The following is a 14,813-nucleotide window of genomic DNA, read 5'->3' as shown; positions in this document are numbered from 1 at the left end:
TTAATAGTCTAGGGATATTAGATGTTAAGAGGCACTGAAAAACATGAGGGTGTTGTGACTTAAAATTATTATTTGTTGATTTTATATACCGCCCTATACCCGGAGGTCTCAGGGCAGTTCACAGAACAAAATCAAAATATATAATCAAAATAAAAACAACCCAATAACCCCCGCCCTAAAGAGAGAGGGAAACCATACGCAGCACCTATATTTTAATAGGAAAAAATCAACTTGTCTACAAATTCTATCACACATATTCTACAATGTTGCTGGAATATTCCTCTCCCACTGTTAGATTTGCAGAGGTAATGGAAACACTTTTGTCTGACAAAACTATTATGTAACCACAAGTTTTAATTATGGCATATTAGGGGAAAGAGAAGTCTTTAACCATGACAGAATTCAACTAGGAAACATCAAACACATACGCTTTAACATTGTTTTAAAAGATTCCTCATAGTAATGAAGTCAAAGTATGCAATCAGCAAACCACCAGCACTTATTTCATGTTTCTGTGCAAACCACAACAGAAACCATTTTTATTACACTCCTGTTTGGAGTGCTTATGTTAAGGCAGCGCAGGACAAATGGAAGCTCAATTCCCTTTCAATGTCTTATCAATGACTAGGACAACCCAAACGTGAAGCTCTATGTCAGGGGTCAGCAAACTTTTTCAACAGGGGGCCGGTCCACTATCCCTCAGACCCTGGGGGGGGGGGGAGACTATATTTTGGAAAAATAATAATGAACGAATACCTATGCCCCACAAATAACCCAGAGATGCATTTTAAATAAAAGGACACATTTCCCGGACCGTCGCCGAGCTGGGTTTGGAAGTGATTGGGCCGGATCTGGCCCCTGGGCCTTAGTTTGCCTACCCATGCTCTACATAATGGTTTATATTTATAACAATATGCTTTTGTTGCAGTATCCAAGGCCCAAATAATTAGTCAACACTAAGAGATTGCTATAGAGAACTAGCCCCTGAACAGACAAATACTGGCTCCTTAAAAACTTCCACTAATACCTAATTTACAGGCTGTGTTGACAATTAAGTCCATTCATCTACTGGCTACCTACTTTTTAAGCGTTTTAGATCTTTGGCCAATCAGGCTCAATTAATTTTCATCTACAGTATTGTTATTTATTAGGCATTGTACTGTTATTTTAACTGTATTTTTTCTGTTATTTTATACATATATTCAATAAGGAAGCTAGGCTCTACATTTTCAACTAAACTGTACTGACTTTTGAAGAACATTTGAGTTTGTCACCTAACTCTAGTCTAGGCACAGGCTGCAACTAAATATTCACCACAGTGGTGAGCCACTTCCTGTTTAAAAACCAAAAGAAATTAGCCACAGAGATTAACATGTGTTGTAGGCACAACTCCTACAACATAAGCAACTGAATAGAATCAGAGTACTGATACTCCAAATAATAAGTTAGTATCTGAACAATTATTTTTAAAATAGTATTGTCATAAATCAGTTTTAAACAGCTGTGCAAAACACCTACCGTATTTTTCGCCCTATAGGACACACTTTTTCCCCTCCAAAAATGAAGGGGAAATGTGTGTGCGTCCTATGGGGCGAATGCAGGCTTTCGCTGGAGCCTGAAGAGCGAGAGGGGTCGATGCGCACCACTGTCCACTGTTGGAGGCAGTATACCAGTGGCTGGGAATCACAAATGGGTAGAGTGCTGTTGCACTCAGGGTTTGCTTTTGGCCTTCCCATTGCCATTGGGCTGGCAATTGTGAGAACAGGATACTAGGCCCAGCAAACTCTTCCTATGCTCAAAGTATCTCCCAACCATCAACTAATTATCAAAATATTTGAAAAAAAATATGTTGCAAAACCTTTCAATAATGTCAAATAAAACAAAAGTAACTCAACAAACGTATGATAAGTTCATTAGCAGAATGAAATAATACATAAAGCAAAACCAAAGTTAAGCAACAAAAACTAAACTAAATTAAATTAAAATGTGAGCCATGCTCATCTTGCTGTATTCCAAGGGGCTCAGCAGCCTGGCTTAAACACAGTTCAGAGAAAGCTGGGTCTTCCCACCAGACTAGGTGGTTCATAGGTGGCTCCAAACTCACTCCTCCAAAAGAGGCAGACAACAGGCACATGGGAAGTTTTGCAGAGGGTAATGATACTTTCCTTAGCCTCCCAGCTAGTGCTGGTCTTTCCTCATGCCAGAAACAATGAAGAAATATGTACTGTCTCCTCCACAATGTTACCATCTATATAAAGCCAATCACATTTCATTTGTACTATTCTAAACCAAGCCTGTCTGTGTGTGTGTGTGCTTCAGTGAAAAGGGCATCCTGACAAGTCAAGCAGCCTTGGGCCATAGACTGCATATCCCTTGTCCCTTTTTAGACAATGCCAATGTAGTCTAGCCCCTAAGAAAATGAAATCAGTCCCCTGATTCAGTTTATTCATAAAAAACAGATTCAAGTGTCTAGGTGTCCAATACAGTGGTGCCTCGCAAGACAAAATTAATCCGTTCCGTGAGGCTCTTCGTATAGCGGTTTTTTCGTCTTGCGAAGCAAGCCCATTGACAGCTTAGCAGATTAGCGCTATTAGCGGTTTAGCGGCTTTTAGCGGATCAGCTGATAAGCGGCTTAGGAAAAGGGGGGGAAGGGGGGAAAACCCGCAGGAACTCGCAATACATTTCGTCTTGCGAAGCAAGCCTATAGGGGAATTCGTTTTGCGAAGCGCCTCCAAAACGGAAAACCGTTTCGTCTAGCGGGTTTTCCGTCTTGCGAGGCGTTCGTCTTCCGGGGCACCACTGTATTATCAATTTAATACATCACAAATAAACTGTAGTACTTAAATTTAGATTTTAATCTAAGTACTGTCTCAAAAAATTGCACATTAGGGTATTTTCTATGTATGTATTTCACACACTCAGCAATTTCATATGTCAGTTGGAATATGTTTAGTCTAGGTGCACACACTGATTTTTACTGTACACAAATATTTGACATTAGCAAGTTTGTTTGTTTGCTTGTTTTTAAAAGGCAGGAACATTAATTTTGAAGTATCCCAATTAGACCACTAATGCCTTTTAAATCTTTCCAGTATGTGCTTAAAGCATTAGATGCTTGAAGTGTTTACATGTCTTAAATCCATTTCAATCTGATTTTTCCTCCTGTATCCTTAAATCTCTTTAATGATAATGTTTCCCCACCCTTTTCCAGGGCTGTTTCTCACAAGATGACATTTCCTAGATAAAAGTCTCTTCTATAGAACTGTGTGAATAATTCATCCGGTGTGAAATAGTCACATTTGTAATCTCACAAGGTGCAAATGTGGTAGGCAACTAACAAATACAGCTTGCCACCAACCTCTACCCAGAAGAAATAAAGACACATGTGTTTGTCACATATAACAAAGTACATGAGGAAGTCACACAATTGTCTGCATGGAAGGAATTTCTACTTATGTGGTTTCTGTCTAGATTCTAGGGCGACATATCATCAAGCTTTCTGCTCATCCCTTCTAACCCTTACTTTAGACCAGGGATAAAGAACCTGTCACCCTCCAGATATTGTTAGAGTCCACCAACATATGGAGGGCCACAGATTCCTCATCTCTGTTTTAGACTTTTCCAGTACAGTGGTACCTCCAGTTACGAACTTAATTCATTCCGGAGGTCTGTTTGTAACCCGAAACTGTTCTTAACATGAGGCACGCTTTCGCTAATGGTGCCTCATGCTGCTGCTGTGCCGGCAGCGAGCGACTTCTGCCCGCATCCCGGGGCAAAGTTCGCAACCGGAAGTATGTACTTCCAGGTTAGCAGAGCTCGTAACCCAAAGCATTCGTAAGGAGGGCGGTACGTAACACGAGGTTCCACTGTATAGAAATCACAAGGACATCATAACTCAAATATTGCCAGCAGTAAAGAGAGCCCAAATTCCTGAGAAATCCCCCAGCCTTAACCACTGTGATAACTTTGGTCATCTCCAGTGCTTTTTTTCAGGGGGAACTCACAGGAACTCAGTTCTGGTACCTCTCATGTGAGTTCCAGCACCTCTCAGGCGGGTGCCATTGCCATTCTAAGAGAAAAAGGGAGACATTCATGGTAAGTTCCAGCACCTCTTTATCTAGTAAAAGAGCACTGGTTGTCTCAGTGCAAGAAAGATGGTGAATATTACAGTTGTCTCTTGGTTTCTGTAGCATCACTGTGTTACATCCCGAGTCGTCTCATCAATACTACTTTGAGCTATTTATTCTGTTTTATAGATTTAGAACTTATATACTCCCCTATTGCTCTTGATTGCAATCCTTTTCCTTTCCTAAAGGAATTTATTCCACAGGCAAGGTTAGACCTGTTCCCCTCTGTAATACTGAGTCAGCTATCTCTGCAGATGGCCAGAGACAATAAAGCGCTGGGAAAAAAGCAGTCTTGCCCAGCAGGAGAAGACATTTCATCCCAAAGCATCCTTAACTGGGAGCATCTCTCAAGATTACTCAATTTCCTTGTGCAGTAGTAATGTGGCATGCTCTGACCTCAAGGAATGAACAAACAGAAGTACTTATTAATTCAAAACTATCAGATCTTCCTTAGTAAAACCACTATTTCAGGAGGACTACGGTAGCTCCCAAATACCAAGTGGAGCCCTGTTGCACTCCAAGAATCAGTTCTCACACCAACATACTGTCTTCCTTTTTAACTTGTGTGGCAAAGTAAAAACTTCCAACCCATCATACAGGAAAGAGAACAAATAAAAAAGGCATTGGGAAAAGTGCTGAGACTTCCCTTCCCTCACGCAGAGTTTATATATAACCAAATGGCAGAGTACAAAAATCACACTGTTTATTTCAGGACAACACTATGCTCTTGTCAGATTACCAACATGCAAGTGTAGTTACATTGTTTTGCATTCAGCTATGAAGGTAATCATGAAGATTAAAAGTTGCACTTCTTTCCCAGCATAGCTTAAAAAATAAAAATCTTTATTTAGGTAAAAAGATAATAAGCCAGCTGCTTGTATCTTATGTTGCAGAGGATGTCCTCAAATGCATTTATCCCCTTCAAATAAATGTGTGAGGGAAAGAAAATAAGTACAGTCGTACCTTGGATCTCAAACACCTTGGCTCCCAAACAAATCGGCTCCTGAACGATCGAAACCCAGAAGTGAGTGTTCCAGTTTTCAAACGATTTTCGGAAGCTGAACATCTGGTGCAGCTTCTGCGGCTTCCTGCAGCCAATCAGAAGCTTTGGTTTCCAAACATTTTGGAAGTCGAATGGACTTCTGGAACAGAGTCCATTTGACTTCCAAGGTACAACTGTATGTATGAATGTACATTAATGGCCCTGTACATCATGCCCACTAGCATCCTCGACCCTCCCACTGCCTAGGGTTCACCTACCTCAGAGGAAATACACTATCTCTCTCTCTCTCTCTCTCTCCCTGCTTTATGAAACCTACTTTTCCCCAACCCTTACAAACAGCTGTGTTTGAGATCTCATGAGGAAACATGAGTAGGGTTAAGTTAAGCCATACTTAAATATTGTTGGCTGAATGAGTATACACAGCCCTTCACAATGTTTTCCCCTGAAAATCCAGGGATAGTCATGAGTGATTGATTGTACAGTGAAAAGGGAAACATGCAAATGCATCCAACTATGTTTTACTCAGTCAGTAGACTTATTGACATTGAAAGCCACTAGAGCCAATAGAGCAGATCCTCTTGAAATTGGCTTTCCCCCCCCCCACAGGTCCCCCGCCCAGTACAGATCACATTTGTTTCCATTGGCTTCCATGGTGAAAATAAGAATTCAAGAGAATTTTTAATTCTACTGCATCTGACTTTTACCCAAACTCTAAGGAAAACAGAGAAAGAGTTTGCACACGCAAACTGACTGATACATGGGGGAAAGAAGCAACCAAAAGCGTGGTGTCCCCGGCAGTCTTTCAAAATTGCAAACATACCTACAAATGCAAGAAAGACAGCAACACTTGTGCTAAACTATGACTCAGAATAACGTCCAAATATAGTGGATGCTCGGGTTGCAAACGTGATATGTGTGGGAGGCACGTTCGCAACCTGCAGCGCTGCGTCTGCGCACACGCGGGTTGCGATTTGGCGCTTCTGCGCATGCACAAGCGCCAAAACCCAGAAGTAACCCGTTCCAGTACTTCCAGGTTCGGCATGGTGCACAACCCGAAAACACGCAACCTAAAGCGTCTGTAACCCGAGGTATGACTGTATGGCCTATGACTGTATAAAAAAGTAGATTCTGAACTGTAACCATTTACAAAGTAAGGTTCTGGGATAAATTCTGATACACTAACTTCAATACTGAACACTCAACACCTGCATGTGTATACATATTGTGTCAAGAAATCATAAAATATTAAGTGAGAAACATTGTTCAATTTGCTACTTTTCAGTGTAGTACTATCCACAATGTCATTTTCAGAATTCTAGTACCCCATATATGTTTAGCAAGAATCCTCTGTAGTTACAGCCCCTTCTTATATCTGCATTTTGCAAATCGCTGGCTCATACAAGCTGCCTTCACATCCCACTCACTACTTCACCTATCTGTGTTAGGCTGCTTCTTTATAATATTCTGTAAAAATACATGCATTGTGCTTCAGATATGAAGGGTGCACACATGTATAAATCACCCCCTTTTCCTTTAAAAATATGCATGAGTAGAGCAGAAAAGACCATGTTTCTACTTGCATATGTTGCAAATGAAAAAGCAGTGCATGTGTATACTTATGTGGGAGTATAAAATGTCATTTAGAAGCAGCAGGCTCACTTCAGCACATACATTAACTCTTCAAAAATTGGTGCAAGTGCTGAAGATCCTTTCAGTACTCACTCAGGCTACGAATACCATGCATACTTACCTAAAAGTAATCCCCACTAAACACCGTGATCCTTACTTCAGAGTAAACACGCAGAGAATTAAGCCACATATCTGAGAACAGTTTGCACAACAGAGGGAATCTGTTCCAAATTAACCTGAAATCTAATTTCTCCATCTGTAAATTCCCTTTTTTGCTTAGTTAAGTTGCACTCAAAACAATATACATGGGCTAAAGACACATTCAGGTTATTTTAGTCTTGCTTTCTTTAAAAAATCAGGCCCATATCACAGCCAAAACTATGGCTGCAAAGTGGGGGTTTTAAGTGATTTTGAAGTTCTCATTTTCCCAGTAATTCCTGGGAGGAAACCTAGTTTTCAGTGGTCCAGCCATACCTTGTTTTCCACTGGAAACTGCCATCCTGAGGTTTTATTCTGAAAACTTGCAGATTCTGAGTTATTTTCCAACTTCACAATGACCCAGTTCAAATGTAACGCTAAGCCAAACTATAGGTTAGCCCAAATGTGCAGGCATGTGGAGTCATGGAGATGAGATTGCAGCCGCTTTGTTCCTTCTTCAGTCCTGTAGCTACTGTGCTGCTATAGAGTAAGCTATGGTTGGACTTAATCGAGTGTTATCAGAATTTGGGCTTGAGATTTATTTCACTCCACAAGCGGTAGCCAAGGTTTGTTCTTTGTTTACAGCTTGTGGTTGGTTTGAAGAAAGCAAAGCATGACCCTGGGTTTGGACAACATAAGTCAAATCATGGCTTAGCTTGAAGTAGCAGGAGTATCACAATCTTTTATCCATGTTTTGGCTTAGAATTACATGTGAACTGAGCAAGATCTATCTTCCACTCTGGTCCTTATTAGTTACCCACCTTACATCATGTAATATAACAATTAAGTATCAAAAATCTGACAGAAAAATATGTCAGCTCAAGAAGTATTGTTACCAGGACTATATGGAGAGAAAGCTTTAATCTGCACAGTTGGCTAAAATTTCTATCATTATATCAGACTCTATGTTCCTCTGCAAACAATACTTCTTTAACCTTCTGCAAGCCTCAGTAAAATTCTCCAAGGCTATGATATCAAGGGGCAATGATAATTGCTCTCGCCACATCACACCACCATTTCAGCAAAGCCTGATCAGAAATTCAGTCATCTCCAGGTCAAATGCCAGAATATTTTCCATCGTTATTATTAAAACTAAAAGCAAAAAATCCTGCAAGCCTACCAGTTCCCACCATGATGCAACATGGCAAAAAAGATCTCATTCATCCTGTGCTATGAAAGAAAAACTTTTGCTTAGTTCAGACCATTAGCTATTACGCATAAAGGACACCATGGTGAAACCATGGTACATGCACCAAGGCAGATCAACTACAAAAGCTCTCTGAACACACAAAGATAACCCAATTAATAGGTCTGGTCATTCAACTAATGCAAATGAATCAATGCATATTCTCATTGTGGCATTGTAAATGCTCCACCCTTCCCTTGTTCTTCAAATAATACGTTAGAAGATACAGAGAAACATTCTATAAATGTCTTTTACTGTTTCTTGGTCTCTCCTTGAGAACTTGCTATACTTACATCATGGATACAACAAATTCCAAGATTTCACAACCCTTACATGCCCCAAGCTATGCTATTTTTCAAATCAAAAACAGGTTGCAGAATTCACTTGTTGTAAAGTGACCTGACTATGCCAAGAGAAAATAAAATTGCCTTTCTTTTCTTTAACCATTCCTTTACATAAAGCCCAGAAAGCTTAGATTCATTAGAACGAGTTGGAAGGCAATGCAGACTTCAATAATAAGATAATAGGTACGTGAATAAAACCTAGGCATGTACTGAAGCAACAGATGCAGCTTCACAATGCCCACTTGAAGCAAAATCACCTGCATTCAGTTGTTAGCCATATCCGATTTCCCTTTTAATCAGCAATGCATGGAAGACAAGCTGTCATTATGCCATTATTTATCATTATGCCATTATTTATATTTGGAACTTACACATATGCACCCATCCCTGTGCCTTTGGAGATCTACTACTCATTTGTCTTGTCTTTCCTCAGCATCTTTTCACTATGCAGTCACTGACATGGCAGCTTCATTGAAAAATTTTTGAAAGACAAAATGCCAGTCAGCAGGCAGAGAGCTGCTGAATTGTATCAATGTGACATTTTAATGACACTGCATACCATGCTATAATATGAGAATTAACCGTATCACCTCTCTCCTGCAAGTGTGCATGAAAGGCTGGTGTGGCGAGGATGCAATTTAAAATACTGTACATGCAACCTAAGCTAGGCCAACTGCCTGTTTGAATATTCAAGTATAATTTCAGCACGCAGCATGTTTATTCAGAAGGAAACTCGGTTGGTTTTTTCCTTTCCCCCAAGACACAGCAGAAATACCAAAATGCTAACCCACCCACATGCAAGTCACCTCAACTACCACATCACAGGAGGAGCCCTGAAGATGAAGCTTAACATCATCACCTCCAGAACAATGTTGCCCGCTGAATATTTCAGCAGTAACGGGCAGTCTGGTGGTTTGGGAGTCTGAATTACAAGATCAACTAATATCCTCTTATTCCGAGCATACTGTGATATTCTTTGGGGGGGGGGAGAGAAGGCAGTCCTTTATGAATGCACATCTGGCCACCACCTATCTAGAAGGAGCGACACATTGTAAGGGGGAAAGGTCTGTTCTCAAATCATTTCACAGCAGCATCTGCCAAGAATCGTGTGCACATTCACACACACACACTTAACAAGCGCAGCATGAGCACAAATCACTCCACACAACGCTGCGGAACGAGAAGCGTTTCCTCGAGGCTCTTAATCGTGGGTTCGAGCCCCACGTTGGGCAAAGGATTCCTGCGCTGCGGGGGGGCTGGGGGTGGGTGGGCTAGATGACCCTCGTGGTCCCTTCCACATCTACGATCCGAAGGATCCCACGGCTTCTGCGATCCGCGAGCAGCAGGGGAGGGTCACCGGGAGGGCAAAAAAAGGGAACCCGTCCCCATGTATTATTATTATTATTTCTCTTGCGAGGTTTTTTGATGAAGGGCGGGATAGAAATCTAATAAATAAAAACATTCACACCCCGCCCATCTGGCTGGGTTCCCCACCCCCCACCCCACCCCCAAAAAAACATGTCCACGGGCTTGCTCCACTGTTGTTTAAAAACACACACACACAACGCCTGCGAAAGCGAGCATCTCTCCCAGCGCCCAAGATACGCCGAGGCGGCCTCTTGCGCGGACATCCCGCCGCAACACGCGTGTCGCCCTTTCCCACGACCGCCCAACCCCCACACTCCCGGTTTCAGGCCTCCAGAAGCGCGAAACGGATGACGCCCCGAGATTTCCCCTCAGCAAGGGGCGGCGGGGTTGTTGTTTTTTTTGGGGGGGGGGGTGGAGGAGACCAGACCCGGTTGGGGGGGGGGAGGCGCGCCCCCACCTTCCCACATAACACCCGTACCTGTATGTAGTTGGTCTCGCAGTACTCGGCGACCCGCTCGAGGTTGGTGTAGCTGTCGAAGAGGGCCCGGCGCCCCCCGGGGATCTCCTCCTCCAGCAGCATCTGCAGCTCCGCCATCTTCACATGCTCGCGCGCTCCGTCCCGCCCCTCTTCCCTCGCCTCCCCCCCCCCTCACAACCCCCCGCGCCTCAGACGCGGGGACGGACAGCCGCCCCCTCCCCTCCCCTCCTCACACACACCACCCCCCCCGCCCCACAAACACCCCCTTGCGACCGACGCCCTCCGACGGCCCCCGGCCGCGGCGCCTCACGCTCTTTCCCCTCGCCGTGAGAGAAACACCCACCGGCCAGGCGTCGGCGGGAGGCGCGGCGCAACCGGCCAACAGCGGCGGACGCCACTGCGCAGGCGCCGGGGGGCTTCCACAACGGCTGCTGCTCCTCCTCCTCCTCCTCCTCCCCCCCTCCTCCCTCGTTCGCGCGCGCTCTCCCTCGCTCACGCGCATGCTCCCCCCGCTTTCCCTCACACGCAAACCCCGCCTTCCGCGGTCGGCCGCCGTTCGGGCCGCTTCCGGTGTCCCCGTGTGCCCCGCCCCCCTCGCACGTCATGGCGGCCTGTGGGGAGAAAGGCTTGGCGGGTGAGGGGGGGGGGGAATGGAGTGAGGGATGCGATGGGGTGTCTCCTATGCCCCCACATTTCCCCCTGTGTGGGGAGAAAGGAATAGTGGTGGCTGGAGAGGAGGTGAACTGGATGCCACAATTCCAACCATCTGCTGGGTGGGGGTGAGGGAGCTCATTCAGCCTCCCCCCCCTAAAAAAATATTACTATTATTATTATTATTATTCAGTCTCCATATCTGTTTTTCACAACATTCCATTTTCTTTTGTTACAGAAACGCTGAGGTCTCAAATAGAGAATAAATGTTGATCATTGCACAAGGCAAATGTTGTTGTTTAGTCGTTTAGTCATGTCCGACTCTTCGTGACCCCCTGGACCAAAGCACGTCAGGCACTCCTGTCTTCCACTGCCTACTGCAGTTTGGTCAGACTCATGCTGGTAGCTTCGAGAACACTGTCCAACCATCTAGTCCTCCGTCGTCCCCTTCTCCTTGTGCCCTCCATCTTTCCCAACATCAGGGTCTTTTCCAGGGAGTCTTCTCTTCTCATGAGGTGGCCAAAGTATTGAAGTCTCAGCTTCAGGATCTGTCCTTCCAGTGAGCACTCAGGGCTGATTTCCTTCAGAATGGATCGGTTTGATCTTCTTGCAGTCCATGGGACTCTCAAGAGTCTCCTCCAGCACCAGAATTCAAAAGCATCAATTCTTCGGTGATCAGCCTCCTTTATGGTCCAGCTCTCACTTCCATACATCACTACTGGGAAAACCATAGCTTTAACTATACAGACCTTTGTTGGCAAGGTGATGTCTCTGCTTTTTAAGATGCTGTCTAGGTTTGTCATCGCCTTTCTCCCAAGGAGCAGGCGTCTTTTAATTTCATGGCTGCTGTCACCATCTGCAGTGATCGTGGAGCCCAAGAAAGTAAAATCTCTCACTGCCTCCATTTCTTCCCCTTCTGTTTGCCAGGAGGTGATGGGACCAGTGGCCATGATCTTCGTTTTTTTGATGTTGAGCTTCAGACCATATTTTGAGCTCTCCTCTTTCACCCTTAATAAAAGTTTCTTTAATTCCTCCTCACTTTCTGCCATCAAGGTTGTGTCATCAGCATATCTGAGGTTGTTGATATTTCTTCCGGCAATCTTAATTCCGGCTTCATATTCATCCAGCCCAGCCTTTCGCATGATGAATTCTGCATATAAGTTAAATTAGCAGGGAGACAAAATACAGCCTTGTACTCCTTTCCCAATTTTGAACCAATCAGTTGTTCCATATCCAGTTCTAACTGTAGCTTCTTGTCCCACATAGGGATTTCTCAGGAGACAGATGAGGTGATCAGGCACTCCCATTTCTTTAAGAACTTGTCATAGTTTGCTGTGGTCGACACAGTCAAAGGCTTTTGCATAGTCAATGAAGCAGAAGTAGATGTCCTTCTGGAACTGCAAATACACATACGTAAGTACAGTCATACCTTGGGTTGAATGTGCTTCAGGTTAAGCACTTTTGGGTTGTGCTCCATGGCAACCTGGAAGTAACGGAGCGTGTTACTTCCAGGTTTCGCCGCTCGCGTATGTGCAGACGCTCAAAATGACGTCACACGCATGTGCGGAAGCGGCGAAACGCGACTCGCGCATGCGCAGAAGCGCCGTCGTGTCTTACGTTCCATTCAGGATGCGGACAGGGCTCCGGAACAGATCCCGCTCGCATCCCGAGGTACCACTGTATATAAACCACATGCCTAACATAGCACAGGAGAGCAATCCAAAAGTTTTGACCTATGAAGCCGTAAACGGCTCCAGACCGCAATACCTCAAGGGCAAAACCTCTTTCCATAGGAACCTACCCAGATCCTGAGATCATCATCTGAGGCGCTTCTTCATGTACCTCCTGAAGAGGTCCAGAGGGTGGCAACACGAGAACAGGGACTTCTCTGCAGTGGCTCCCCGTCTGTGACATGCTCTCCTCAGGGTAGTTCACCTGGCGCCTTCATTATACACCTTTAGGCGCCAGGCAAAAGCGTTCCTTTTTAACCAGGTCTTTGGTTGATTTGATTGACGTCCTATGCCCTTTTAAAATGGTTATTGGGTTGCTGTTTTTATTTTGATTATATATCTTGTGGTTTTATATTTTGATTTTGTTCTGTGAACCACCCTGAAGGCAGTATATTATTATTATTATTATTATTATTATTATTATTATTATTATTATTAAAGCCAACTTGGCTCTCCTAAAGACTCTCAATATTTCCTCTGCCTCCTTAATCCCCCTTGTCTGAGAACAGGTAGGCAGATAGCAATTAAGGGAAGTTTTTGAAGGGATTCCTCTCCTATATCTATATCCAGATGTTCTGCTTTGAGGGATGTCCAATGGTCATCCTGATGGTCTTATCAAATGCTAATGTATTGTGTAAACTGTGTCTGGAACTTTGTGAAACTTGCTAAATCCTCAGGAATATCACACCTTGGCCTGCCTGAGCCACAGTAACCCCACCTTGTGTGTGATGTAATTTCTGACCGTTTGTAGAGGGGGTGTCCTCCTTCTCCACGCCAAAATGCAAACCCTGAAAAGAGATGTTTCTTCTGGGTTCTAGGAGGGGAGAGAACTCTGTGGCAACAGAAAAATAAAGATCTGCCTTGCTTTCACTGCATCCTGCCTCCATCCCTTCATCTCTGACGGATTCTGGACTTAGGGGACTCAGTTCCTTGGGGCGTTGGGCAGCAAAAGCCAACCACCCTTATTTTTCTATATCATTTTCATTAATTTACCATATTTTTCGCTCTATAAGACCCACCACATCACAAGACGCGCCTAGTTTTTGGAGGAGGAAAACAAGAAAAAAAATATTCTGAATCTCAGAAGCCAGAACAGCAAGAGGGATTGCCGCGCAGTGAAAGCAGCAATCCCTCTTGCTGTTCCGGCTTCTGGGATAGCTGCGAAGCCTGCATTCGCTCCATAAGACACACACACATTTCCCCTTACTTCTTAGGAGGGAAAAAGTGAGTCTTATAGAGCAAAAAATACGGTATTTATTGAATTTTTATACCGTCCTATAGCCGGATGTCTCGAGGCAGTTCACAGAACAAAATCAAAATATAGAGCTGTGATATACCTAATCAAAATAAGAACGATAACCCAATAACATTCCCCACAAAAAAGAACCACATTTTAAAAGGGCATATGTGTTGCAAATGAGGCTATTTTTCTTTTTCGCCCTTGGCACACGGCCTCGAACCAGCACACAGCCTTCTGGAACCCAATCTATTGTTTAATGGGTCATTTACTTACTTGCTGTTGTTGTTTTTCAAAAATGCATCTATAAGCCATCCTAATTTGAGAATTGTACATAGTACCATAGAATTGTAGAGGGGCCACGAGGGTCATCTAGTCCAACCCCAACATGAGGCTCAAACCATGAACCCTGAGATTAAGAGTCTCATGCTCTACCGACTGAACTTTTTTATTTTTAAAAGGGGAAACCCACAAAATTTATGGCTGGGTAAAAGATTTATTGCAGGATAAATGTTTGGGGACCAAATGTGTGGCAAGTCAAGAAGATTGGAAGAAATTTAAAATCTATTTACAAAAACATTGTAAAATTTTTGAATGTTGATGACATTGAAATGAAATGAAGGGGTTCTAGTAAAAAAAGGTAAAATAAGCACATGAAAGAAGGGATGGATATTAGATGAAAACTAGGAACAAACATTATGTGAAGAAAGATAATTAAGGATAAAATTAATAAGAAGGAATTTGCTAATTAATTTCAAATTGGAATACAAGAAAGGGGGTGTGAGGAAGTCAAGAAAATAAGTCTATGAATGGTAAGAAATTAAAGAGAGGGATTTTTATTTTTAACTTTTTGAACCTTTTT

At 43.4% G+C, this 14,813-nt stretch overlaps 1 protein-coding gene across 16 annotated transcripts in view; it reads right to left on the bottom strand.

Moving 5' to 3' along the window:
• ABI2 (abl interactor 2) overlaps nt 1–14,813 on the bottom strand; it is a 63,834-nt gene that overhangs the window by 34,325 nt on the left and 14,696 nt on the right. For 4 of the 16 annotated variants that reach the window (XM_081833986.1, XM_081833975.1, XM_081833976.1 and 1 more), the window contains exon 1: nt 10,334–10,509. The exons of 1 other annotated variant lie outside the window; for it this stretch is intronic. In XM_081833986.1, the coding sequence (XP_081690112.1) occupies nt 10,334–10,450 (117 nt within the window). In that variant the 5' untranslated portion in view covers nt 10,451–10,509. Of the gene's footprint in view, nt 1–10,333; nt 10,513–14,813 lie in introns of those variants that run through there. 11 more of the 16 variants (XM_081833985.1, XM_081833973.1, XM_081833977.1 and 8 more) reach the window with 5 other exon arrangements.

Source organism: Podarcis erhardii (assembly GCF_964252035.2).
Source record: "Podarcis erhardii genome assembly, chromosome: 1".
Taxonomy (NCBI): Eukaryota; Metazoa; Chordata; class Lepidosauria; order Squamata; family Lacertidae; genus Podarcis; species Podarcis erhardii.
Note: the sequence above shows the minus strand (reverse complement) of the source record. Positions and strands in the feature narration are given on the sequence as shown.